The 26,871-nt window shown below is 39.9% G+C and overlaps 1 protein-coding gene across 2 annotated transcripts in view; it reads right to left on the reverse strand.

Moving 5' to 3' along the window:
• Window positions 1-26,871, reverse strand: part of LOC137106006 (corticotropin-releasing factor receptor 1-like) — a 61,201-nt gene that overhangs the window by 23,334 nt on the left and 10,996 nt on the right. For both annotated transcript variants that reach the window (XR_010911884.1, XM_067488979.1), the window contains exon 5: window positions 10,531-10,616. Coding sequence is in view for 1 of the 2 variants with exons in the window: in XM_067488979.1 (XP_067345080.1) it covers window positions 10,531-10,616 (86 nt within the window). In the remaining variant the exon portion in view is untranslated. The remainder of the gene's footprint in view (window positions 1-10,530; window positions 10,617-26,871) is intronic.

Below are 26,871 nucleotides of genomic sequence, written 5' to 3' on the forward strand. Positions count from 1 at the left end.
TGTCTTTTGTTATAAATTTGCATCAGCTTTTCCTTCGTAGTTTGTTTCTATTTGTAGTAGCTTTTCAACTTTGTATTCAATGTCGTTGTAAACATTTTTTGTCTGCAGTATTTTTGAGAAACCAAAAGCTTGAAAACACCATAACTTTGGTCTCTTTGTTCTGCATTTTGTGTCTCCTTATTTCTTTGTGGACATTTTAATCACTTTTGTGTTGTTGTACTTACTCTTTATTGATGATGTCACTTTATATAAATGTTGTTGTCCATGAGCCCTGGGCCTGTAAACAATAGGCCCGTTCACTAATCCATCTATGATGCTAACAAGCCTGAGAGTTTTGTGTGTGATCACACTTCAGAATCCAGATCAGGCCTCCTGCAGTATCTGATGGTTTTACAGAGAACATCTTCCTCTAAGTCGTTGATTTCCATTGTGATGCGATTTCCCCCCCACTACCAACCGTAATCTGTGCTGTAAGTGGATTTACGTAACCCACTGGTGTCTGCGCCAAGATTAAATGTTTAATCCGTGTGCTACCCACCCACCCTCAAACACGTCATCTGTCCCGTTCACTGTATTTTGCTGCAGCAGCTCAAATCTTTAACCATGTAATGGACAGATGGCACAATCTTGATGGCATCACCCGGCTGAGTCATTGGAGCATTTCCTGATCTGACACCTCTTTGGTGGAGCATAAAACCTCTTTTCCTTTGTCAAAGTCGGACACTCCACAACCTTCTCTTGAAGAGGTTTTATGATTTTTCTGTAAAACATCCTGCAATTGCCTGAATAGAAAATAATATTTTCTTTATGAACCAGGTTTGAAAAAAGTAATGTTTGATTACATGTTCTTTATTATTTTTCGGTGGCAGTAGGATAAAGGAGTTACTGAATGGGCCTTTTGGGCACAGCCCACAGGGGTCAAAGGGCCCAAGGGCCAGAGCCTCTGAAGTCACTTTCCATCTTTCGTGCTTGAAAGAGCTCCATTAAAAAGACCAAAAATGACTGAAGAGATACAAAACAAGTTCAACAAGTTCCCCTGTATGTGCTCAGGGGCCCATTGTCTCATAATGTGACCCTCTCTGATAGATTGCTACTGAACGACTAAAAACATACACTAACTTACAGACAGAACTCAAAGTGTTTTTCCAGTTTAACCAGCAGCAGTTATCGATGAATCATGTAGCACTTTTTTATTCTCTGGAGGAAATAAATTAATGACGACTAGGAACGACAAGCTCAGATCAACTTCAGACGCCGTCATCTGCAGAAACGAACTAGGGAAAATGTGTCATAAATTACAGCTGTCACAGATGATGGCCTCAATAAAGCTTATGCCTGCAAGATACTCTGACAGAAGAGGACTGAGACCACCCTATGGGCAGAGTGTGCGGGTCTCTGCCTGATAGACTCACACCCCATTGCAAATGTGGGTTTCATGTATTCACAAACTTATGACAGAAGAACCTAACTTCTCTATGGTATAATGAGATCTCAGGTTCCCCACAGGACAAGTATGAACATGTTTCAGATGCTCTAAAAGTCTCTCTGACAAACAGCAGGTTAGTGAGTGTGCTTCTTGTGCTTGTTGTGCTTGTTGTGCTGCATTTTGTGGAATATGTATCATCGCATGACAAGACAAGTTCTTTGCTCGGGACGAACAGGATATCACACAGATAGAAACATATGCAAACTGTTAGAAGGTAACGCTGGCACGTTGCTGTTATTTCCCAAACCTCCCGTACAAAGACTAAAACTAACAATGACTTGTGTTCGCTCACTGTGAAATCTCATCTTTGCCACAGACACACATTAGGGATTTACTGCACACCTCTGCACTGTGTGACACGTTCCTTAATTACAAAAAAAAGTTCTGTTGAGATAATAAGTTCCTCTCTATCTCTTCACGTCTGTTTATTTTGCTGCTCTAGTGCAGTTCAGTGAATCCAATGTGTTAAAACTATGTGTCACTCCAACAACTGTAACTCACAGCTGTGTGTAGCAGTGACACTTTCATCCTTCAGAGACTGTTAAAAGTGATGTTTGTTCTCAGACTCCAGAGATGTTTGCTGGCCTCCTGATTTGTCTGTAATAGTTGCCAAACAACAACGGGGGTCAATGTAATGCAAATGTTAGCACTGTTTATGGATGGATGGTAAAACTATTATATTTCACTCAGATAACTAGGGCACTACCTATAGTAATAACCCACAAGGACAAGTGTGAAACAGGAAGAACATGTTAATGAAGTGATTAAAGTACTGACTGTAAGAAGCCATTTTCAGTATTAATCACTGTGACAGGTTTTTGTGTGTGTGAGCAAACAGGAACGTTTTGTTGGCTTCTTTTTTTAACAATGTCTGGAGAAAATATCTCAGTATACGGTCGCTCACTGAAAACGTTAACATCGATGAACGTGGCCATATTTGCCAAACCCCTCACGCTCACTCAGAGGTCAGTGCCAAACACTGACAGTACACCTACTTAACCCGTGTGTAACTAGTGTGTGTAGTACGGAGAATACATGTTTAGATGGTCCATCACCTACTGAGATGTGCCAGAAACAAAGACATTATGGATCTAACTTTTTGTTTTAACAAGCACCAGCAAAAAACTGAAGACAACTCTGCTTTGTTGCATAGACTTCATATAGGTTTTCTCCTCCAGCTTGTCATGTGAGCTTGGGGTCACTAGAGCACATCACACGATCTGCATATTAATTTAGCCCAGAAAGCTTTTCACTAGACTTTGGACCAGCACTCAGATGTGCGCTGGCTTGTGAATCCTCAACAGCTGGGGTTGGGCACTTTGGGGGTTTAGTGTCTTGCTCAGGGACACTTTGAAATGTGGCCAAGCTGAGTGGTCGATAAGCAGCCAATCTACCAACTGAGCCACCGCTGCCCCCAGACCTCACATCAGGGGAGGTTAAATAATCTCTTTTGTGGGTTGAAGGATGTGTGTGTAAAGGTCGGTCGTACCCACCTAATCAGACCTGGGAGATCAAAGAAGAACAACAATGGGGTGATTTAGCTCAACCTCTCTAAGTGCATCAGTTCACTTTGCTAAGTTATGTTTACACAGGAACATTCAGGATGTGGCAAACTTCAACCACAACTGTCTTCTGTTTATTTCCCTGGCAGTGGCAGCTTCCATGTGATTAAACTTTTGAGTCAGAGCCATGACGGCTTGGATTCCTGCTCCCAACAACATGGCATTTTCAGTAGAGGATGTAGCCTGAGGTGAATCGTGTTTGCCTTTTATTTTGCCACCTGCTGGCACTGTGACGTAATCATGTCGTGGGCACTTTGAGTGTGCGTGTGTGATCCAAAGTCCAGACTCGTTTCAGGCCCGTGGTTGTTGGGTTTCTCCACCTCAGCAGAGCGTTTCGAGGAGGTTGTGGGTCCCTGAGGAGGATGAACACACTGTGATGGGGTTCACGGGCTTCAAACAGCCCCTTCTACCCCCACACCTTTCTGATCTCAGGGGACCAACTTTACAATACAGGAAATAACACAAAAAAAATACAGGAAGACACTTTAGTAAGAAAATACTAAAGTTAAACTTCTGTTTGTGTAACGCTGTCACCCGGTTCCTTCAGAGAGACTGTTTGAAAGCAGATTACTTTATCCTCATTTATATGATTTACTGTGCTGAACCTACACACACTGTTCTTGTAGAGAGGAGGAGGTCAGGAGCCTTTCACATACAACATATACTTTCTCAATCTGTGGTATTCTCTGCGTTTTTGTAGTTTTGTGATACATCATCAGTCAAAGCCCAAGTACTGTTCTAATTCAAAGTTCTCAACCAAACAACATGCAGCCCAGCTTCTGAAAGGACCAGACCAGATAACGTCCAAATCATTGTAAAAATACATACATGCATATACAGAGCTATGAATATTAATATTAACAGAAGTAGTGCATTGTATTTTGCATTGGTTTGTATATATAAGCCTACATAAATGGTAAATGTTCTGCACTTATATAGCGCTTTTCTACGTATTGACACTCAAAGTGTTTTAAGCTGCTTCTTATTCACCCATTCACACTCACAATCACACACACACACTGATGAGGAGCTGCTACGCAGCTGGCCAACGCTCACCGGGAGCAACTAAGGTGGTGTCTTGCTCAGGGACATTTTGAAATGTGAGGAGCCAGGGATTGGACCAGTAACTGGGGGACTGGTGGACAACGGCTCTACCTCACTGCGCCACACATACATACACACATACACATATGTAGCCTATGAGTTTTTCTTTTATCACAATCACTGTTAGTTGGTTTTGTCCGTTTTTGAAACAGTTGAGATAATTTTGCCACTGCACATCAACTTCTGCACAGTTGTGTTTGAGATAAGATGCTGCTGTTAACAACTGTAAATAATCCTCCACCCTCCTCCTCAGGGTCTGGGCTCCAAGTTCAAACCTGCCAAATCCCAACTTGGTGTACTCTGTATTGAGAAACACCTAAAGTAAAGGACATTGTGTAAAGCAATACTTTCATGTAAAGTACAGCTGATCCCAACACGAGTCCTCAGCTGTGGGTATTTTTGTCCTGACAGTTACATACTTTATGGTTACTGCTGTTGTTTTGTCCCAGTAAAAACAACCCTAACTGCAGTGACCAGACCATCTCTCTCTGCTGCAGTAACAGGCATTTTTTCACCAAACAAGGTCTGTCGACTTTGTCCTCATTCTTTAACAGCAGAGTCACCATACAAAGGGATCGTTTTAAAGGTAGCACGAGAAGACGAATGAGTACAGATACCATTTAGCCGAGGAGTGTGAGAATTAATACAGAGCTGAAAAATGTGGATCAGTCCTGTAATAGACAGTGACTGGTGCAGGAGTGGCTAACACATCAGGACATAAATCAAGCAAACGGGGGGTTTTAAAATGGATGGCAGAGCTGCGAGTTAAGCCTGAAGGGGGTGGGGGGGTGGGGGGGGGATGACAAGAGGATAATATAAGACCCACCCACCCTGCCAGCCACACTGACTACACTGCTAACAGAATGAGTGGATGAGAGTCGACTCTTCTTCTAAAAGAAACAATATTCAATATTTGAGAAAACAAGCTTGAGTGAGCCGCAAACAGACAACAGGTCAGCGTCTCGTCCCAGTGAGACCACTCCACATCTGGCTCACTAAAGACAAGCTACTTTCCAACTGCCCTCTTCCCTCTTTTCCCCTGGCGTCAATCATGCCACCGATACCACCAGGTGATTTGTTTCATGGCTACGAAAAAAAAAAAAAAAAAAAAAAAAAACAAGAAATCAAACGCACATTTTTAAAAGGTCACACACTCTACATCCATCTTCTGCAGGGATCGATTGGACATCACAGTCAGACAGTCTGAGAGAAAACACTAAATGAAGGGTCTCACTCCACAACACTGTTTGTACATGCTCGCAGATCTATAAAGTACAAATGACTGGAACTTTGCTGCGTCTGGGAACTGAATTGATAAGGAAGAAAAAACCTCTTCCTGTGCTACAGGAAAGGGGGTGACTGAAATATTGCCATAACAAATAGAGCATGAATGGGATGATGTTTTTGTAAGTTACATAACAGCGGCCTTGTCTGTTCCCTAGAAATGGCATTTATTTATTACTAAATTGTTTTCCCAATTACATTGTGTGGTGACAAACATAATCGCTGGCTGGATTATGTTCACAGCAGGAAGTGCAGAAGTAGCTTAAAGTCAGTGACGGCTCCTGGCTCCAATCAGTGTCCATTCAAAAAGTGTCAGACCCTCTCCACAAATACTACGTCAGTCATTTTTCCTGGACTCATTCTCACCTCAGACACTTAGTTGTTCCTAAATAAGGAATCCGGTGGTAATTTTGGAACCTATTTCTACGTTAATAACATTGTAGAGCTTAAAGAAGGCTTTGATGTGGTCTACAGTTTGCTCACCCACTGCTCTTCAGCTCTGCCTTTGCTGAATTCAGCTGTTTGCAGAGATGTACAGCAACCCCTTAATTTACTGAGGAGGAGCTGGATGTGCAGTGTTCACCCTTCGCTCATTTCTGTGACATCACACACACATTTTTGTTTTAGCATCTGATTTTGATTTCGTTTTAGTTTCATTCAACAAAAACTTCCTTTTATCTGATCGTTTCTGCTCATTTTCAGAGACAAAGGCAGAAAGTTTCCTATTAACAGAGGTGCAACAGGCCAACGGTTGAACCCAGTATTGTGGACAGTGGAAGAATCCGTTTAACTGATGAGAAGCTACGTCTTATTTAGTCTTTTTTCATTACAAACTGATCATCAACGAAGATTCTGCATCATCGTTTCTGGTAACAAATTAACTCAACGCATCACTACCTAGAAAACGTAATTTCTATCAGAAACTAGACTTGTTGGTGAACTTCTGTGATTGATATAACAATTTGGCTCCTAATCCCATCAAACCTATGCTCTCTCGTCCGGACCCCCTACAGATATACTGTACCAAAACCTTCAGATACACACAAAGTGTGCAAACAAGGATGTGAATAATGCTGCCGTTGTTGCAGCTACTGTGCATTAGCTGAACTTTAGCTGGAAGCAAAAAAAAATGGTTTGGACCAGCTGCAACTTAGTGAAGCACTTAATTTATGAAATGCAATCAAAAGTGGACATTTTAGTAGAAATAAATATAAAGCATTTTACTGCTACATTCAGAATCGACATTTTGGTGACTTGCAGTATTTTAACGGTTTTCGCAGTAAGTGAAAACAAAATGATGTGTTCAGCATTATGCTTTTAAACATCTGCTGGTGTAGCAGACAGGGTAGATCAGAGATGCCTCAGCGCTTACAGAAGAAAGCAGGAGAAAATTCACTAGACCTTTTTTAACATCAATCCTTTGGTTGACTGTCATTTTCTGAAATGACCCCTTGTTTCAAACTCCTTGGAATCTCCCTGGTTCATATACTGGAAGCATGTCAGACAATTCAGCTGCTGCAAGCTGAATTGTCTGACATGCTTCCAGTACATAAACCAAGTCGGCCTCTCAGGTCATCTGGCACTTTGTGTCTTTCAGTTTTTTTTTGTGCAGCTTTTGTGCTTTAGCCAGTTGGAACCGAATATTTGATGCTTTCTTTATTAGAAGGTTTTGCAAACATATTGTGTCGTATTCATGATTTAAAATGTTTTATTCCCTCATATACATTTTGCTTGTCTTGTGCATTAGACTGATGTTTTTACTGTCTCCATATCTCAGGCAGGGAGCTGATGAGTTTACCTTAGCATGGACAGGAAGCAGCCAGCATACCTGTCAGAACCTAAACATTTCAACCCATTTTATGTTGTTCATTTTATCCCATTTTTTTTATCTCATTTTTTTTTTGTCCCATTTTATGCTGCAACTATGTGTAAATAAACACATAGGTGCAGCAGAGTGGGAAGGTCTTAGACCCCTAAGAAACGCTTACCCCCCGAAGACATCAGTCTCCCTTTTTGCTTTTTATACGTATTGTGACATTTCATTTTATGTTTAAATATTGAAAGGTGAGAAGCAATACAGACGATGCCACTGACAGGAGATTTGCTGGTCTGCTGCTTTTCTCCACTGTGAATCTTTCAGAACAGCTGTCTAAATAATTAATGCAGGCGTAACCGCTGCTGCTGTGTGTAATGTTACATGTAGCTTCGCAGAAGTGTGTCCGACTAACAGGAAAGACAAGAGGAAACATTTTACTGTTTCTGCCCGTACACTTTGAAAACCTTTTCTAACATTCATTTAGGTCGTTGTGTTCTGCACTGACCAGCATGAGAACAGAGTGTTAGTATCAGTCTGTAGGGGTCAGCTCAGGGGGCTCATTTCAACATGGCACTACACTCAGCACACTGCCTGTCAGATGGTGAACTTTACGCCAGATGAATTGTCTGTGACTTAGCTCAAGATACGACTGACTGTTACCACCCCGTTCAGTGGGGCATTATCACTTGTTATCAGCCCATAATTATGGCTCAGTATGTGACCTACATCCCAGTAGGTTCAGTAGGCTTATTATCAGACATAGGTTTGAAAATAAAGTGAAACTCAGTTGCTACAGTTAATATGACAGTTGTGACTGATAGTGATGTGTTTTAAAGACAGACAAAGTGAGCTTGGTGAGGAGCCAGCAGTTTGTTTCCCACTATGAACCAAGATTAGAAATCTTAGTACTTTATGGGCTGAAAAGAACGGTCACGGGTTTTTCACGTTTATATAATGTAGAGTGAACCCAGCTTATGAAAAACTGACATATTTGTATGGGTTGTGGTGTCCAGTCCTTATGCTAAGCTAGGCTAACCACCTCATAGCTGTCACATTTACGTTCAGAAATGGAATAAAGAGTGGATTTATTCTGCACAGGCCCAGAGTCTTGGGCCAGGTGGCCCTGGGTCACAGTCATAGAGCCTACAAAATGCAATATAAACGTTAAAAAATAAAAACACCACAAAAAATGACCAAAAACAAAATAATAAGAAGAAGAAAATGCAAATTCACAACAAAATTCAGATGAAGCAGATGAAAAATGATCTGAAATATATAGAAATTGATCCCAAAGCCACAAAATAAAAAAATAAATAAACATCTGTGATGAAATCTGTGCAGAGGAGAAATTAAGCCATAAATGTGGTGAGTCATTAAATTGTGCATAAGTATGTTTGTCAAACATAAACTAAATGTCCTGACTTATGAATGTTTATGCTCGTAACTATACAAATAGAGTAATTTAATTCGTTGACATGCGAGTTTCATTCCCCCTACGATACATTGTTACTGAGTCACTGTGTTGCACAGCGTAAAGCAGAAATCGAGTCACCCGTTCGCTTTTGGTACTTTACTTCCAATTTTTAGTGAAAAAGGTCTATTGTGCCTGACACCAGTTGCTCCTGCTCTCCGTCCTTGTTTATCCTCTCCTGCTGCACCTGTTCTGTTTCCCGCCCTGTCCCTGCTCCACCCACCTGTGAATGTTAACCCTTCTTAGCCTGCACCGTTCATACTGGTCTGTTTCCCCCCAGCCTCTCGTCAAGTGGTGCTGTGTGTCTTTCCTGCCTCAGTCATCTGTTTCCTCGTGCACATTCTTATCGCCCGTTTTTTTTTTCCACTACTCTGCCCTTTGTATCTGTTCGCAGATTATGTGTTTGGTTATATTTTTTTAACCGTTTGCCTGGTTCTGACCACTGCTTAGATCCTGAACGGCACCTCTAGTTTTTCCCTGTGCTTCCCTGTTCTAGTTTTCCATCATTTTCTTCTTCCATAATTACTCTAAGCATAACAACTCATGTATATTCTTTATGAATTACCCAAATTATTCCTGTCAGCATGTCTGTGAGTGCAGAAATTCCACCTGAAAGATGTTAAATAATCTGCTAATTGTTTGAGTAACAACAGTTAAAAACTACAGTGTGCAGCTTTATGACCAAATAAAGATTAATAACCTCAGTAGAAACTAATTGGCTTTAGACTGGGAAACTCATAAAGCAGAGAAGTCCAAAAGTATAGAGAGGGTGACTAACACATTGCTTGTTTTGGTCTTTTAATGGGATTTTTTTGGCGGCAAAATAAATAAAGATTAAACCCGAAACATCCTTTGAAAGTACCACAAGTATCTAGGATGCAATGTTCTAAAAAAGGAAAAAAGGAAACAAAGCTTAGTGAAGCTGCACAGCTACAATGTTCATGAATTATTTAATAGCTGGCTTCAGGCGGTGTCACGTTTCCATCATGTGATGTTATGTTTTACATACATTTAGAATATTTGGCCAAAGGAAAAAGTAACGGCACTGTTTGCGATTTCCGGCAGAAATTGGTCATGGAATGTTATCTGGTGTTCAGAAAACAAGGGAATTGCAAACAGTGCCATTACTTTTTCACTCAACTATAACACTGTGTGTGAGGCTTTCCAGCCTGATTTGGGTCGGCATGTTCTGTCCTCTGCTTCACTCCTAATTAAAATGAGCTCTCATCACCATCACATCTGCACATCACAATACAACATGCAGGTGGAGGCTGCAAAAAAATCCAAAAATGAAAAAGTAAATAAATAAATAAAACAGCAACATGCGAATAGATACAAATCTAGAGCACAGCAGGATGTTTGTTCCCTTCTCTTCTTTCACAACATCACCACAGAACAAGAGCTGTTTAGAAGAATCTCTGCTTTGCTGTTGCTTTTGAAGAATTTACAAAATGAAAGAGGGAAAACTACTTGGCTGCAGGTTGATTAGCAGAGTGCCACCTGCAAATAAAGCTTCTGTGACTTTGAGCAGGAGGACGTTAAAGTCTCAGTGCTGGAACCTCAGTAATGCAAATTCAAAACATTTCATTGTGCTTGTGAAGCAGATTCCTTCAAATGACACACTCAGAAATTCCCCAGTGATTTTTCTTTTGCGTCCTTTCAAGGCTGCAGGCTGTGAGAAACCAAACTCCGAATCCATATTCCCTATAAATAAGCCTCAGCACAAACCTCATTTATGGAGCTGTTTCATGTATTGAGGGTCTTCACGTAAAACCCCCATTAATCAGGACAAACAATGACATCTCACCTCCTCATGAAGTATGGCCTTGCACATGGAGTAGTTCCCCTTCGAAGCCCACGTCCCATTTGCAAGACATTTCCTGTAAACATTATCTGCAGAGAGAGCGAGAGAAGAACAGAACAGAAGGCTGTTAATATCAAAAGGGGATTGATATTCTCACATACTCATAATGGTTTGCAACTGTTTGTTGCTTCTTGTATCCTTGGAAATACACAGGATGTGAATCGCTGCTCAATTCATTGTGGCACTGTGACCTTTTTCAGCGTTTGAGGCTAATAGGGGGAGATATCATTAGACGAGGTCTTACAAGCTGTGATTTTTCACACGTTTGCTGTCAGGACAGTCTACCACCCTCTGCCTAAGTATTGTTATTATCTTTCACATTTAGACCAGCGATTTGTCCACGAACAACCGGCATTCAACGTGCACGTCTTCAACATCTGACACAAGAACTGGCGACGCGCGTTATCCTGGTGTCAAGCTGTGTCACACAAGATGTGTGGGGAGCAGGTCGGCCAGTGCTTCACAAAAAGGGGCGATCGTTGACAAATTTACCACAAGCTGGGACACTATTTAAAGCAGCATATTTCAATCTCCATCTCCTCCTTTAAATCAAAAGAGACTCAGAGACAGAGCGAACCAGCATAAAAGCGTTCATTTTCGAGAAAAATAAATTACCATTTCTGCACATTGCTGGATAATGCAACCCGAACAGCAGGGGGGTCGGCGTCAAGGCTCAGACAAATGATGAGTAAATACATCCTTTCATGCAGGCCCACTGTATCAGAGCAAACATTTCTTGCCACATTCACAGGGCAGAAATGAAATAATCTGTGGCAAATTTCACATTTGTCACTTCACATTTAGTATTTCTTAAGATGAAGGAAATGGAATTCATAAAATAGGCCACTGGGGAATTGAAATACTGCAAATGAGGCAATTTAAAGTTGAAAAGAGCAATGTCAGACATTTTCAAAAAGATATTTCTGACATCAGCAGCTGTCTGCAGGGGAGCAGGTGAAGCTGCTGGTTCTTAGCCGGAACATAAAATGTTCGGGGCCAAAGCCTGAGGAGCAGCTAATTCAATAAGTACAGTTCAAATTAAGTTAGTTCTGGGGTTTGCAGTGTAGTAATGTTAAAAGGGTGAAGTGATTGCTGTATGTGGCCAGCATATTAAAAAGGTTTGAAAGATGATTCCATCTCCAGGTCAGGGTTACTGTCAGCGGTGGAACAGTCTGACAGTCCGCGGTGAGAGCGCACACGTGTGTGTCAGCCAGGTAACTGCCCGTATCGTATTGAAACATTTTTCACACAGTGATATGGACACGTCTCAGCCTGATCTCATGGCGGCTCTTCTCCAGGGGTCGTTAGACACCTTTGTCAGTGACATCTTTGTCGACCTGTTCCAGAAATTCAGCGGAGCAAAAGAAGCTTGCTGAGGGGTCGGGGACACAGTTTAACCTGCACTGTTTTTTCTCGGCGAGCGTTTGAAAGCTGTCAACATTTTGAAATCATAAAATAACGTGTAAATCAAATGCAGTGTTCGTTTCCTGGACATGGCTCTAGACCTCTGAATCCCTGCCCACATGTTTGATGTGTTGAAATGAGAGACATGCTGACTGACAGCTGTTTCCTTCAATTAAAAAACAACAACTGGTGCAAAACTGGCCGAGTCGCTGTAAGCCTGCCACACCTCCTACGATAGGAAATACAATTTGGAGCAAACAAAATTGCAACCTGATTACGTTTTCTATTAGCATAAGGACAGTATGTTGTTAACTACACACTGGGTTGTATCTGGCCGTGATGCGAGGAGCCGAGCACTGGTTGTGGGAGACGGAAGAGCAGAGGAAGGATGGAAGTGTTCTGTGACAATCCAGACAAACACATCGACAGATCGGCAGAAATCTCAGTTTAAAGACACAAAATGACCAAAGGGGTTTAAAAGAATTTTAAAAGGAGGAAAAAGGAGCAAAATAATTGATCAGAAACTGGTAATTATGTCTAAATATGAGTACAAACATGTTTTTATACAGTAGGAGGGGCCGGGGGTCTTTTAATGCTATTATCTGCGTGATTTTCAGCTGAGAAAATCTGCACTGATACACATTACACATTATTTAAACAAATATCTTACAAAAATCCACAGGCAGAATTAAGCAAATAATAAAAAAGGTTTATGCAAAAAAAAAAAGAAGAAGAAGAAAAAGAAAGAAATGCCACAAAAATCTGAATGAATCATGTCACTTCAATGATGCTGACTAGAGAAACATCATGCATTAGCATCTTTAAATAGCAGATAGTCACTAACGAAAACTGAATGGAGGTTTATGCCCAGAGTTATAACAACAGAGGTGGGGACCCAACAAAAAATGTCAATGTCTCAATAACTTGTCAATTGTTTGGTGTCTCATGATGTCAAAATGTGAACAGCATGATGAAGAGGACGGTTTAAACACAAATTGTTATTGAACCAGAACATTTAGTGGTGAATCATGTTTTGATTTTTGTTAAAGAAAATCAAGGTAAGGATCCTGCATGCAGCCCAGGACAAATAACATGGTAGAAATTATTCTTACATCATATTGCTACCAATTACAGGGTAAAGGACGGTATTATTGGAATGAAAACAAAGCCAGTCTGCAATTATTACATCAAAAGTTTGGGTTAAATTATAATAAATGAGAAATATCCCCAAACAGAAGAGTAAGAAACAATAAAATATTTTAGGAAGATTTTGCGCAAACTTAAAAAGGTTATTGTGCCTGAATATCTGATGTCATAAAGTTACATCAGTAATACCTTCATAGCAAAGCAAACATGTCTCATTGGAAATATAAACACACACACAACAGCGTGTGAAAGATTTCATCATCACGATCTTTTCTAATTGTTGTGGCATCTCTGACATTTCCTCCTTTCAGGTCTAAAACCACAAATAAATGACAATAAACCAAAGGAGAGAAAACGACAATCGTGACACATGACCTGAGATGGAGGCACATAACCCTAAATAAATGAATGAATTAAATGATGAGAATTCTTGGAGGAGATAAAGCCTGAGGGCAACAATGTGCAATGAGCGGCGTAAAAAATAGCCTGTTGACAGTGTGAGGGGACTGTCATCCCCAATCAAGATTACCTAGCTGCTGATGTTCCCTAAACCCCGAATACAATATCTAGAGAGCTTTAAAATATGTCTGTGGAGAATTATGGTAAAGCTAAAGTTGTGTGGGTCTTTTTGTGTGTGCGTAGTTGAATCAGAATATCATTTCTATTATTTGCTCAGTAAAAATAGCCATTTCCTATTATTATCACACTTTTAAGTGCACCGCTCTGCAACTTTTCCTCTAAAGCTACTCATTTTCTCAAAGCTCCCATAACTTTCTGCTTTTATTCAAATCAAATTTACACTGCACAATAACACTGCCAGACATAATATGCATTTACTGGCGTGGGAGCAGTAAAGTCACTTTATTTAGAGAAGGATTTATAAAGTACATGTGTGAAAGCAGCACACAGAGTGGACGTCATGCAGAGCCAAAACCTTAAAAGGTCTAAATGATAGAGCCTTCAATGAAGCACTTCAACCTTGATATTAACTCTTTCTGGCACTGGGCCACAGACTGATTTATAGCTCGAAAACCTCTTAATAAAAAAACTGACAGTGTGTACCGTCATATTTATTAACAAAGAGAAAATGTCCTTGAAGCTATGTCTTTATGTAATAAGCAAATTAAGCCGTCTGGTGATAATCCTCTTTGTTGAATGCTCATTTATTTTTTGGCATTTACAGTCAGTGGGTATAAGAAAACGATTTCCTCACTGATTCTCCACAGCAGCAGCAGCAGCATTTTATAGGATCAGTGCTACAGTCTGCAAACACCGTTTTGTTTTGGGCTAACGTGTGTGAAAAATGCGTGACAATTAAAATCATTTTGAGGACTACTTCAATAATTTGGGATAAATGTGCATCGACTTTCCTTCTGAGATGAGAGGATTTATACTAACTTCATGCCTGTAAATGAAACTGCAGTGTTAGTATAAACGCCAGAAACAATAGCACTGTTCAAATGGTAAAAACCTTTAAAGCTCCGTCAGTATATTTGTCTCTCTGGAAATAAAATTTGAGTGTTAGTAAGCTTAAGTGTAACTACTGACTACCAATTATTACATGTTTACATCCTACTGTCAGTGGAAGATTTTGCATTGCTTTATTGAAACATTGCTATGAGTCTGCATCAGGTCAAACACCTAAAAATATCAAGTGACCCACACATTTACACTGCTCACAAAAAGTTGGGGAAATTTGACTTTCAGGTGAAATTTCTGAATGCACCTAAAATGCCCTATAACCTTTACAGGTGAACTGAATTCGACCTTCTCTAAACCTTTGAATGCACATGTCCAACAGTACTTATTGCATTACGTGCTGTGATTAACAGCAAAAATCACAACGTGATTCATGGATCAGAATCAAACACTAAATGTTCTAGTTCAATAACACTTTGTATTTAAACAGTCCTCTTCATCATGCTGTTCACATCTTGACCTCATGAGACCAAGACGCCACCTAACAATTGACAAGTTATTGAGACATTGACATTTCTTGTTGTGTCCCCACCATTGTTGTTAGCTTTTGTTTCGATAAGTTGTTTGAAATGAAGAAATCACCATTGCATGCTTCCACCTAAATGCCCTACAAATGAGCACGTGTCCTACATCAGATGTGTTGCTGCCATCAAATTCAAAATGAGCTCACATTTTCCAGAGTTTCAACATCTGATATGTTGTGTATGTTCTATTGTGAAATAAATATGGGTTGATGAGATTTGCAAATCATTGCGTTCTGTTCTTGTTTTCACATCTTCACAACTTTTTTGGAATTAGGGATGTACATTAACATTCTTCTGCAGTCCTGTAAGGTTGCAGGGAATGAGCCACTGACAGCATTTGCATGGGCCACAAGCTCCAAGTTCTTAAAATAACTGCTGATTTCATTTGGTGGCTAGTGCCAAACTGGTGATTTGCCAGAAGACAGGTTTGTCTCTAGAGCATCACAGAAGGGATGTCACTGTTTGCAGCAATACCCAACACACACACACACACTAAATATCAGCTTTAATCTTTGCTGAGTGACCTGGCTTTGTTGTTTCTGAATGGGGGTCTCTGCCAGATGCTAAATCCCCCCTGTGCAAACAGGAGCTCCAGGTGCTACAGGGCTAAAACGATCCTCTTCTCATTGTATTGTATTGTATCAAAAACACTGCAGGTCGTGCTAACACACTGCTGAGCCACAGACTTCACTGCACACAGGGGGTCTTCTCCCTCTTTGGCTAATAGTGATGAACATAGCTGCATTCGTAGGCCCTGCACGAGCAAATATGCTGACCCAAATTTAGTCACACTTGCTTAGCACTTCAATACATCGGATCAATGGCTGCAGCTAAGCAGCATCTTCCCCCGCTGTGCATTTAGAACAGGGGTCTAATTAAAATCAGCATCAGCAGGGAAAATAACATTATTTGCACTAAATAATGTTTTTCTCCTCTGCACCACTGTAGAGCAAAACCAACTCTGAAATCTGAAGTGCAACATGGTGAGTTTACTAGTTACGGCTCTAAACATGAAGCCAATGAAAAGCACTTTGGTTAAGGTTAGAGAAAGATTGTGGTTTCGTTTGAAAGCAAATCGACATGTTGCATCCGAAGTCACTGGTAAGTTTCTCTCGATTAAGCCAGATCTCAATTTTCCTTTGTCTTTAACCAAGTGCTGTGAGTGTCTACATATCCATCCAGATCCAAATGTCTTCATTAAAACTGGATGACTGGATATTTAGTGGACTGTATAGCTCTTCCACAGTCCTTAACATGAGCGGTTCTTGGTTCTAGATCAGCAAAGAGTGGGTGCGTGTTCTATCTATTTCTGCTATGTGAAATGGTTCCAGATGAGGCACCAGTGTGGAACCAACTCCTGATACAACTGCTCGGAGGGAAAAGCACACAGAACTTTAGTAAAAAAAATAAATAAAAATGAAACGTTTCCTACCAGTACAAACAGAAATCTTTGCAATAAATGTAAAGTAGTGGAGTAAAAAGCACAACCTCTCTCTGAAATGTCATAAAGTTGATGTTCTGGACTGTATAACTTCGCTATATTCACTAGAGTACAGATCTGAAGTACTTCTCTGTGCTATTGTTATCTTAGTATGATAACAATTATTCCTGTAGTGAGTACGTTCATTTTTTATTTCAGTTTGCTAATTGTTTTTTTTTTATGTACTTTTACTTGTTTTTTTTAGTACAGTGTTTTGAAAAGAATTACGTTAAAGTATAAATATTGCACAAACTCATTCTGAGTGAGTCAAAAATACAGAATACAGATATTTAACTGTAACTTTCCTCATTTCCTCCACACTGACTTGCTCACAGTTGTTCAGGTGAGGAGTTGGACCTGTGATCTGAAAGCATGCCTCAGCCTGCCGCTCATGGAAAAGTTCTCTGTCACCTCATTTTTATTCAAACAAACTATTATCTCGATCCAAACTGGAAACTGGAGCAACTTTTTAAAAAATTACCAGCAGTCTAAGGAGACAGAAGGGAAGTTGATGCCAGTTTTCACACCGGGTGTGTGTTCTGGCTCACTTCTGTTTGGTTCTGCAGAATCGGACATCTCCAGGGTTTTCTGAACAAAGTCTGTAAAGAGTAGTACTACTTACTCTCATGCTGCGTCCTGTACTTTAATGTGATCGGAAATCTGTCCCATTCTCTAATAAAGTGCTATATTTACTGTGTAATTTTCTTGTATGATCAAGTACCAATACATAAATAGAGGACAATGATAAATAACAAGGAAATTAGGGCAAATCATGGCTATTTTTGTAAAAGGAACAGGGAACCCAGAAAGCCCGGTACTCTGAAAGAAATATTAAGTTTGATGTCTGTTTGGAGTTTCATTTTTTCTGATTGTGTTACAGATGTTTGGTTATAGTTTGTAACGTTTTTATGGTTGCTGGGATGTTGTAAATAAGCTTTCTGCCTGTATTTATTTCTCTCTACTTCAGATAATGTATTTATTCAGTTGTGCATGTTTTTGCTCTTTTCTTTCTGATTTAATATCTTTTCGACAGTAAATCTGCATAAATATATAATATACAAATATAACTACACTGACACTTCGAAATCATTCTGCATTTTATTTAGTTTTATTTTTTGTGATTTGCCTTATTTTAATTTTATTTATTTTATGTTTATTTTTATGAATTTAGTGTGTTAAGTACTTTGATAAGCAGGATGTTGTTTTTAAAGTTCTATATAATTAAACTTGATTTGATTTGAATATTTTACATAGCTGATGTGTGTCCGTGGTTACTCTGCTACAAGAAGAAAGTTTTTTAGCAGTTTCCTCAATTTGGTTCCAGTACTGTTCCCTGCAGATACAAATACTAAAGCACTAAAGTGTACAACCTAGTAAAAACTCTAAAAACACAAAAGAATGCAGCAACATTTTCCAGGCAATGTCTGTAAAAGACATCAATAAGTGTTACGGCATTTCTGTACTGCAAGATTACTTTAAAGCTGTTCCTATTATACCAGTACTGATGAGATGCATAGTAGCAGTTACACTTTGCTGTGGTTTAACTTAATCAGATTCACCACAATGATTCTCTGCCCAGTTGCTACATCCTGATCCTGAAATTAACATCTGTAGTAGTCTTCAAATACCTGCATTTTAGTCGTTCAAGGCAAAAGTGAAAACACTGAAACTCTTCGGTGACCATGTCTTAGCAGAACCTTGGTTATTGTTCTAATGGACTCTTATTATAATCGTACATTTTTAAAGATGCTGCAATATTCATAGTTTATGGCGATTTGATAGATCTTATTTTCGCTTGTACTGCTCAGGTCACTGTCCCCATAGAAACCTTTTATGTCACATTTTAATTTGGAGGTGTGGAGCCCAGGAAAACTAGCAGCTGTTGTTGCAGAAGCTGGTTCTTACAAGAAAACCCTGTAAATCATGGACTGTTTCATCAAGTGCTATCAAAACAGGGATGCACCTTTTTCATGCACAAAAACCTCCACAGTGCTTCACTTTTATCTCTTTTGTCTTCTGTGTCTTTTTGATGTAACGCGTCTACACGCCCACATAACATTCATACATTAAAATTCAGCGAATGCTCCTCAGAGCTCTCGATCATTCAACAAGAAGCTGCATTGAATTCCTTGTGAGTGAGCAGGAGGGCGAGCCGGGTCGAGGGTTTTGCCACACGACTGAACACGAGCACTACTCTGAATGAAACCCCCGCCTGCTTCTCCTCCTCTATTCTGTCTGCAGAAGACCCAACAACTCACGGCAGGTCCCGAGAACCTGGCGTCCACATAAACAAACATGAGCTGCCCCCACTACTTTCAGAAACACGCACATACATTTTTTAAAAATCCACTGGCCTCCCTCTGGGGACCATTATGGGAAAGTCAAGCTTGGCAACAAACGGTGAAGGGGTTTCCGGGTGGGGCAACGAAGATAGTGATGCCAGGCTGAGTCATGAAACCAGAGGAGCGTGTGCAGCGCCACAGGGCCCTGTCAGGAATCAGTGGATGAGCGGTCTGGACAATGCCCCCAGGACGTCTGTCATCCCCTCCATGCTGCACTCGTCTCAGAGAGCAGCAGCAATATTGAAGATCTTGCATTGATTAGCATGATTACCATGCTTTGATCAGTCCAATTAGGCTTCTTTTCGGGCTCCAAGTCACTGCAGAAAGGTTAACTCAAGTGCATTTAAACTTTTCTCATCTTCAGATCTGGAGTTTCCCCTAATGAGATTTTACTGCCATCCTTTGCCCATCACCCACCTCTGTCTTTTACTATAATACTCATATTTTACAGTCACAAAAAACTCTGTTCATTGTTTTATACTGTTGGACATTTTGTAAAATATGCTTATTTTCTTCCTTAGAGGAAAGTGAGATGATTTTCTTCTATATACATTTTCATGTATCTGCTGAATTAGTTTAGATTAGTAAACAACCCAGAAAGAGGAGACAACTTCAGAGGTGCCAGTGTTCAGAGTGTAAATAAGTGTATTTCCAAATGTTGCTTTAATGCCATAGGATTAAGCAGTATGCACATGTAGCACAGGCAGCACATGCAGGAGCTCATGTGGAGGTCAAACATGTCAAGTGGGACACAACATGATACTCAGAGGTTTAGTTTGGGTGATATGTCATTTAAGTGGCAGAAAATGGCCTAAGATGCCATTTAATCTCATGTTCTTTCACCTCTTTGGTCCTCATGTCATCCTCTGTTAGTCCAACGTCAGCTGGTATTACAAGCTCTCCTGGCATTAAAAGAACTTCTCCACTTTCTCTGAGGGCCCTTACAAATATATACATTTGTCTTATGTAATGCGTCCTACTCAAGCTGTACACCGTCCATATTACAGCTGTGAAGCAAGTACTTTTATTTTGCTACTTAAAATATAATTTGCTCCTAATACCTCTGTCAGACCATTAAATGTCACGTAGTACTTATACATTAATGTACTGGTGCTGTTATCTAAGTAACTCAGTGCCAAATACTGTCTCTGTAACACATATAGTGATGCCGTGACATCAGGGTCCGAAGGGGTTAACACTTCGTATGTATGATCTGTTAATACATTCAGACTCGTTCTGATAAAGGGGATCCTCCGAGTGTGACCGTGTGCACACGCTCGTATGGCTGAGCAAGTTAAGTCGAGGATTTGTGAGGATCTATTATTAGAAATCGGGTCCCTCTGTCCTGATTCATGGAGCTGCTGTTCAGAGCGGGGACGTGTTCAGACCTCAGACACCAGGGATGTTGGAGCCACTTCTATTCAGCATCTTTAGCAGCCATGTGTATTTTTAGACAACATGTTGCTTGTATCAGTCACAAATAGTTGACACATGAACAGATGATGACCCAATGGGCCCCAGGACACACACACACACACACACACACACAGAAAAACCACACTGCCCTGGTGCTGCACCTCTTTGTGATTGTTAAAATCTTTGTTATTCCAAATCATTGTTTCGCATCTGTGGATGTTTAAATCTTTAGTAGCTCTTCTCTTTGTCTTTGTGTTTATTCTTTGATGATTTTGTCTTATTTCTTCGTGGTCGTTTTGTCTCATCATCGCGGTTTTGTTTCTCATCCTGGGCGACGGGGCAGATAAAATGAGGGCAGCCCTAACAACTTTGGCCCCTGGGCCCTTTCAGTTCTCCCACCCAGGCTTAGAACGGTGGCTGTCAGAGTAAACTGCACTTTCAATAAAGTTTTGATGATTTTTGCGAATGCGTCAGATAAGAACAAGTTTGTTGCTCAGCAGATTTAATGTAATGTAACCCCCACAAAATAAGTTAAGAGGGGTGCAAGTCAGCCCCAGCTTCACTTTAGGCCCACAGAGACCTGCCTGCATTCTCTCTTCATCTGCACTGGACCAGGTCACAAACCCAAAGACTGTGTGAGCAGCAGATATTGTTCTGTTTTAGCTTTAGCTTTGTCTATATGAGCAGAACAGTCATCACACTTCTCATCAAGGCTACGATCCACATGTAACCTAATAACACAGGCTCTGCATTAAAAACCATATGAAGACACTGGATCAGCTCTCTGTCAGGATATAGACACTGAGTTTAGAGCAACCTCGTCTCTCTGCAGCAGCTTCCAGCGAAAGGCAGTGGGAACCAATTAGCTGAAGCCTGTTCTGCCCGAATATCCACATTCTTCTGGTGACTATTTTGGCTCAGACGAAAAATAAAAAAATCACTGTCACGTCAAGCACATTCAAATTTAAAGGCTGTGCCTCTCACCACTATCATAAAATAACTGGCCTCTCAAATACACAAGATGGAAAAGTGTTCCCTGTAAAAATTCCAAAACTGATGAGATCCATCATGTGCTTGCAATGAAATGAGCCACTTAATTGTGTCCCTGGAATGTGTTAAAATGAGCAAAGACGTAGACTGCAGACAATACACGGAACTCATGGGAATAAAAAGGAATAAAGAATGACAGAGCATCTGAATTACTCATGGAGACAACCTCCTGTATAGAGGCAAGATAAACTATTTCAAATCTCTCGTGCTTCATTTTCTTTCTCCTTGCACGGGTTTTGTCTTCTTGTGTTGGCTCTGCATTGTTTTGCATCCCGTTCTGGTTCTTCTCTTCCCGTTTGTGTTCATTTCTTGTATCTTTTACTCAGTTGTGTCTTTGTGATCCGTTTGTGTCTCTGTCATTTCGTCTTTGTAGGCATCTAGCATCCATTTGTGTTGTTTTTGTATCTTGACTATGTTAGTTTGCATGTCTCTGCAGTCGTGAGTCTATTTCTTGCTGTAAATGGTCCCTTTGTTGCAGTTTCTCCCTTTGTAATTGTTTCGAGTCATTTTGCATCTCTTTTTCATCATTTTGTGTCTCTTCGTGGTCATTTGACTTTACAACAAGAGACATTTACAGTCACTTCACACCGACACTCTGTCCCGGAAGCCTGTTGATCCGTTGGGCCTCTGGGTTTGTGCCAGTAAATCATCCATGGGTGGAACCAAACTATTTTTATGAGGCCTGATCAGGCTGAGAACATTATAAACATTTGTGGCACCATAAAAATCTGTTTCTTGTTCAAATACGAGTCATAGCGCTTCAGACTGAAATGAAACTTTTTCTGAATATAGCTAGATTTCGTTTGCAGCCGTAATCCCAGTGTCCACTAAACAAGCAGCCAACTACAAAGTGTACATTTACAAATCCTGTTTTTCCTTTTTAATCAACCCTCTAAGATAAAAAACAAACTGTACGTAGTAAAGCTTCTAAGAGTCCAAGCAACAGTAATAAAAGAGCAAACTTCAGGGTCCACGTGTTCCTCTACATCTAAAAGTAGACATACACTTTCATATTTGCAACAAAAAAAGTTTACGTGAAAAATCCAGTTAAAAGTAGAAAAACCATTTAAACATTTCAGAACATACATTCAGGACCAATCGCATACATCTTTTCTCCACTTACTCTTGGGATTGTGGCTTTTTAATAATTAAAGCCATCTGCAGTTTTACCAGCACCAGTGCCAAAAATCTTAGAAATTACAATTTAATCCGTCAGTGGTTTCACTGGTCTCGAGTGACCCACAACCAATGCTAACGATGTCTAACTAATTTATTTAATTCAATTAAGCCTCTGAGCTCCTTGGTGTTTCTCGAACTATTTGTCTTTAACAGTTTTCTGGTCTTCAAATGTCTGAAATGCTAAAATACATTGTTTTCATTAATGTTTTTTTAAATCAAGAGATAAAAAGTTATGTAGAAATGTTTGAGGCAAGTGATGAATACATTTTGCAAAAAACAATTTGTTTTGTTAACCCGTAAAGACCAGGTGCAGCCTTTGTGTATAAATGACTAAGTGAGGAGAGTGACACCGATGAAGAGTGTAGCAGTTACTCTGAAGATGAGAACAGACAACAGAATATTAGAAGTTTTCATTTCAGAACTAAAGTATGATGTGACTGCTAAACATCTCCCAGAGGCTGGTTAGTGGATGGTAGACATGCTTGGGAATAAGGAGGAGGAGGAGTTTGGCAAGTTTGTCAGATTCCAAGATGAACTAAAAACTGGGAATTATCACGCACGGTGTAAGAGAGGTGAAGACTGACCGGACTTTATGCTATTAAAAGGTGGAAGAAATTCAAATAGTCAAAGATAGTATAGTTTTTCAGACAGCTGTCCCCAAAGCCATGACGATGGACAAATTTACAATGATCTAGGAGGCTAATAATTATAATAATAATGGTGAAAAATAAAAAACTATTCTTAAAGTGCCACAAATGCATTAAGTTTTTTTTTTTGTTTGTTTTGTTTTTTTGTTTAAAGAAATTATATCCATTTGGGCAAAGACATCATTTCTAGGTAAAGCCAAATGTTTAAGTTTTCAATTGGTTTATATCTCATATTTCTATCTGCTAAATTGAAATGAAATTAAGGTTTTGGAAATGCTGCAAGTCTTTCACATTTTAGCGCAACCCCTCAGGTTTTCGGAGGCTGTTTTGTATCAAGCGTTTAGGTGTTAAGATTCGGCGCTAATCCATTAAGACCTGATTAGTTTACTTGTTTATCTGTTTCACACACTGCTCATTTTGTCCCTGTAATGTGTTAAAATGAGCAAGAATGTAGACAGTAGACATTACACTAAACTCATGGGAGGAATGTATGAAATAAGGGAACACAGAGCACCTCAAATAATCCTGCACAGAAGAGCTTTTCTTTCTCCTTGCACTGGTTTTGTCTTTTTTGTTGCCTCTGCATTGTTTTGCATCCTTTTCTGGTTGTTCCGTTCCTGTTCATTTCTCATATCTAGTCAGTTCTAAGACACTGAACCCCCAACAGCCATTCCCCTTCCCAGCTGTGCAGTCGTGGTCCAAGCCCGCTAGAAGTTGGGGAGGGTTGCGTCACAAAGGGCATCAGGCGTAAAAACTGTGCCAAACCAACATGCGGACAATGATCCACTGTGGCGACACTGAACTAATGGCATAAGCTGAGGGGACACAAAAAAAAAAAAAAAAAAAAAACCCAAAAAACAAACCAAAGAAAAAGTCAGATCTGAGTATTTGTGCTCTGTTTGTGTCTCTGCATAGAAAGGCAGTGTGTGGCATTTCTTTACTCTGAAAGTGTGAAAGTGAAACTAATAGGAGTCGTGTTGTAGGTCATTCTGGGACTCATCAATAATTAAAATGACAGACTCCACCATGCTTCATCCAGGTTCATTGGGCCAATTTTGTCTTTTTGTTCAAATAAATAATTGAAGACCTACAGTTTAATTAGTTACTAATTAACAGCATAATTAATTATAACTAACCATCTCTGGAATAAACCGCACAATCATTTTATAAACCATTCAGCTCATGAAACGACAGCATACAGCTCTGGTGTTTCATTAAATGCTTCCTCTTCTAACCTCAGTGAGGGAAATATCAAATATTTAATATTTCTCAATAATAAATTGTTTCTAAAAATAAAGTTCTCATTTTCATATGTTGCTACCGTTTCAGTACCAATGTCACAGAGTCAAAATCCCAAATGAACTGGCTGTAACTTTGTCATAAAGTAAACATGTCACCATCCTGTCCCCGGAACCTTTCTCCCACTGTTGACCTTTACTTGCAGCGTCAGCTGATGCACTGCAGTCTTTTTTAGGCTTTTAGGCTTCACTCGATGAACATTATGTTAATCCTGAAGGTGAAATGAACGTTGCAGTGTCAAATTACTGGTGAGCTGCAGTTGAATTGCAGTGCACTTCACTCAGTCGCACTCTCAGTTGCCTCCATGTTTCCTTTGGAGGTTTCAGACTTTAAATCACCAAGAAACACGTTTGATTTTATCTCCTAAAATCGACTTAATTGTGTTTACTCCCTGTCCCCTGGCATTGTTTGTATTACCTTCAGAGTGCTGCAGTGGCCCAGATAGATACACATCACAGAATACAGATCCAAGTTTGATAGGAATCACTGCCAGGAAGATGTTTTGGTGGATATTCATACTTCCTGCACAGTTTATATGGTAATAACAGTGATTTTTGATTATATGACTAATTTTTACAGAATCTCTAAGTCAAAACAGCTGTTCAACTTGATTCAGAACTAAGGTGTGCCGAAAACCTTATAAATTTATGAAGTATATTGCACTTAATTTATAATTGAGCCCTAAGATTCTAGATTTGAATCGTCCAAGTGAAATCACATAAAGTCACATTGCTCCTGTTTTGTTTGTGAGCAGAGGTGGATCACCTGGACCAGAGCTTCTGTGTGAAGTCACTGTTGGTGTTTCTCGTTTGGAAGTCAGAGAACTCAGGTAAAAGATGCAAAATGAACACTAACGGATAGAAAACAAATAGTACAGAGACAAACAATGACCAAAAAGAGACAGAAACAACCACAAAGTCCCACAAAATCACCATGACACACTAGGAAACAACCCAAAAATAATTAAAATGAGACATAAAGAAGGATAAGAAGAGAAAACAAAAGAGAATAAGAATGTCCAACAATAAGGACAAAACAGCTACGAAAAAGAGACATTAAGGATCCAAATTATGAACCCCAACACACACAAAAGCTCCACGGCTACCAAAATAGATGCAAAATGATTACGAAGAGGTGCAAAACTCTCCCAAAACAGCAATAAACAGCCACAAGGAAAACTATTCAAAAAGACACAAAGAAACACCAAAAAAGAACACAAATACACACAACGTCAACACAATCTATGAGGCAGCCTCATTTGTGGTGGGAGAGAAACCTTTGCCTAAAACGACTACTCAGTAAATCCATTTGTAAATTAACAAAAATTGACGTGCATGAATTCAGAAAACAGATTAGCGTCTCTGTAAAACACCAACAAATCAGTAGTTTAAAAACTAGGAAGTCAAACATTTGGAAGTAAGAATGGAGAAAGTGCTGTGATCTCAGAGGAGCAGTTAAACCAGTATGAAGTGCTTCACAGATACAAAGTCACGCAACAGACGTGCATCCAAGCTGCTGTTGGGATGACAAAACATGCAATAAAGTGTAATAAAACATTTGCCGAGGCAGTGCAGCTGAAATTTCTGGTCAGGTCACATCAGGCAATGTGGTCGTCGTGGAGCTATTTCAGGACACAGTCACAAGGACAAAGTCCACACAACATCCCTTCTATTAATAAAGTAAACTATTAAAAAAGGTCACAATTATCAAATACACAGAACAAGCTGTCTCGTCTTTAGTTGGAAGCTGTCCACTGCTTTTCTTTGACAGTATACAGACTATACCGACTTTCGACTTACTGTCTGCTAAAACCAGCTCTTTAAAATGCTCATATTATTTTATGCCGTAATTATAAAAAGGCATTTTTCACTGCTAAGTGACATAAACAATTAACTAAATAACCGGCAGATTAATCATCTTTGGAGGTCTATCACAAATGCTCACTTAGCCTAAAAGCCTCTGGGTAGCAGGACTGGTGCACAAGCTTGACTGACAGCTGAGCCCAGGGGGCACTGGGACACAATCAGTGTTTTCGTGTCCTTAAGTAACCTGGTTAGAAGCACCTTTCTCCAGTACCTGATTTCTTAACTGCCAGATATCAATGACAAACCTGGTTACTACTAGCAAGGAAACCTGATTCTCCCACTATTCTGCTTTGTGTACTTGTAGCAGGACAGGACACGCACGACAAAAGTCTGCAGACATGGACCTTTAGGGAGCGAAACGGATGAAACGAGAGATCAGTGCTTGGAGCAACACCTCATATTTAAAATAAGTCTAGAGTCTGAAACTGGATTGAAAATTCAGACACTGTTAAA

Source organism: Channa argus, chromosome 20 (assembly GCF_033026475.1).
Source record: "Channa argus isolate prfri chromosome 20, Channa argus male v1.0, whole genome shotgun sequence".
NCBI classification, from domain to species: Eukaryota; Metazoa; Chordata; class Actinopteri; order Anabantiformes; family Channidae; genus Channa; species Channa argus.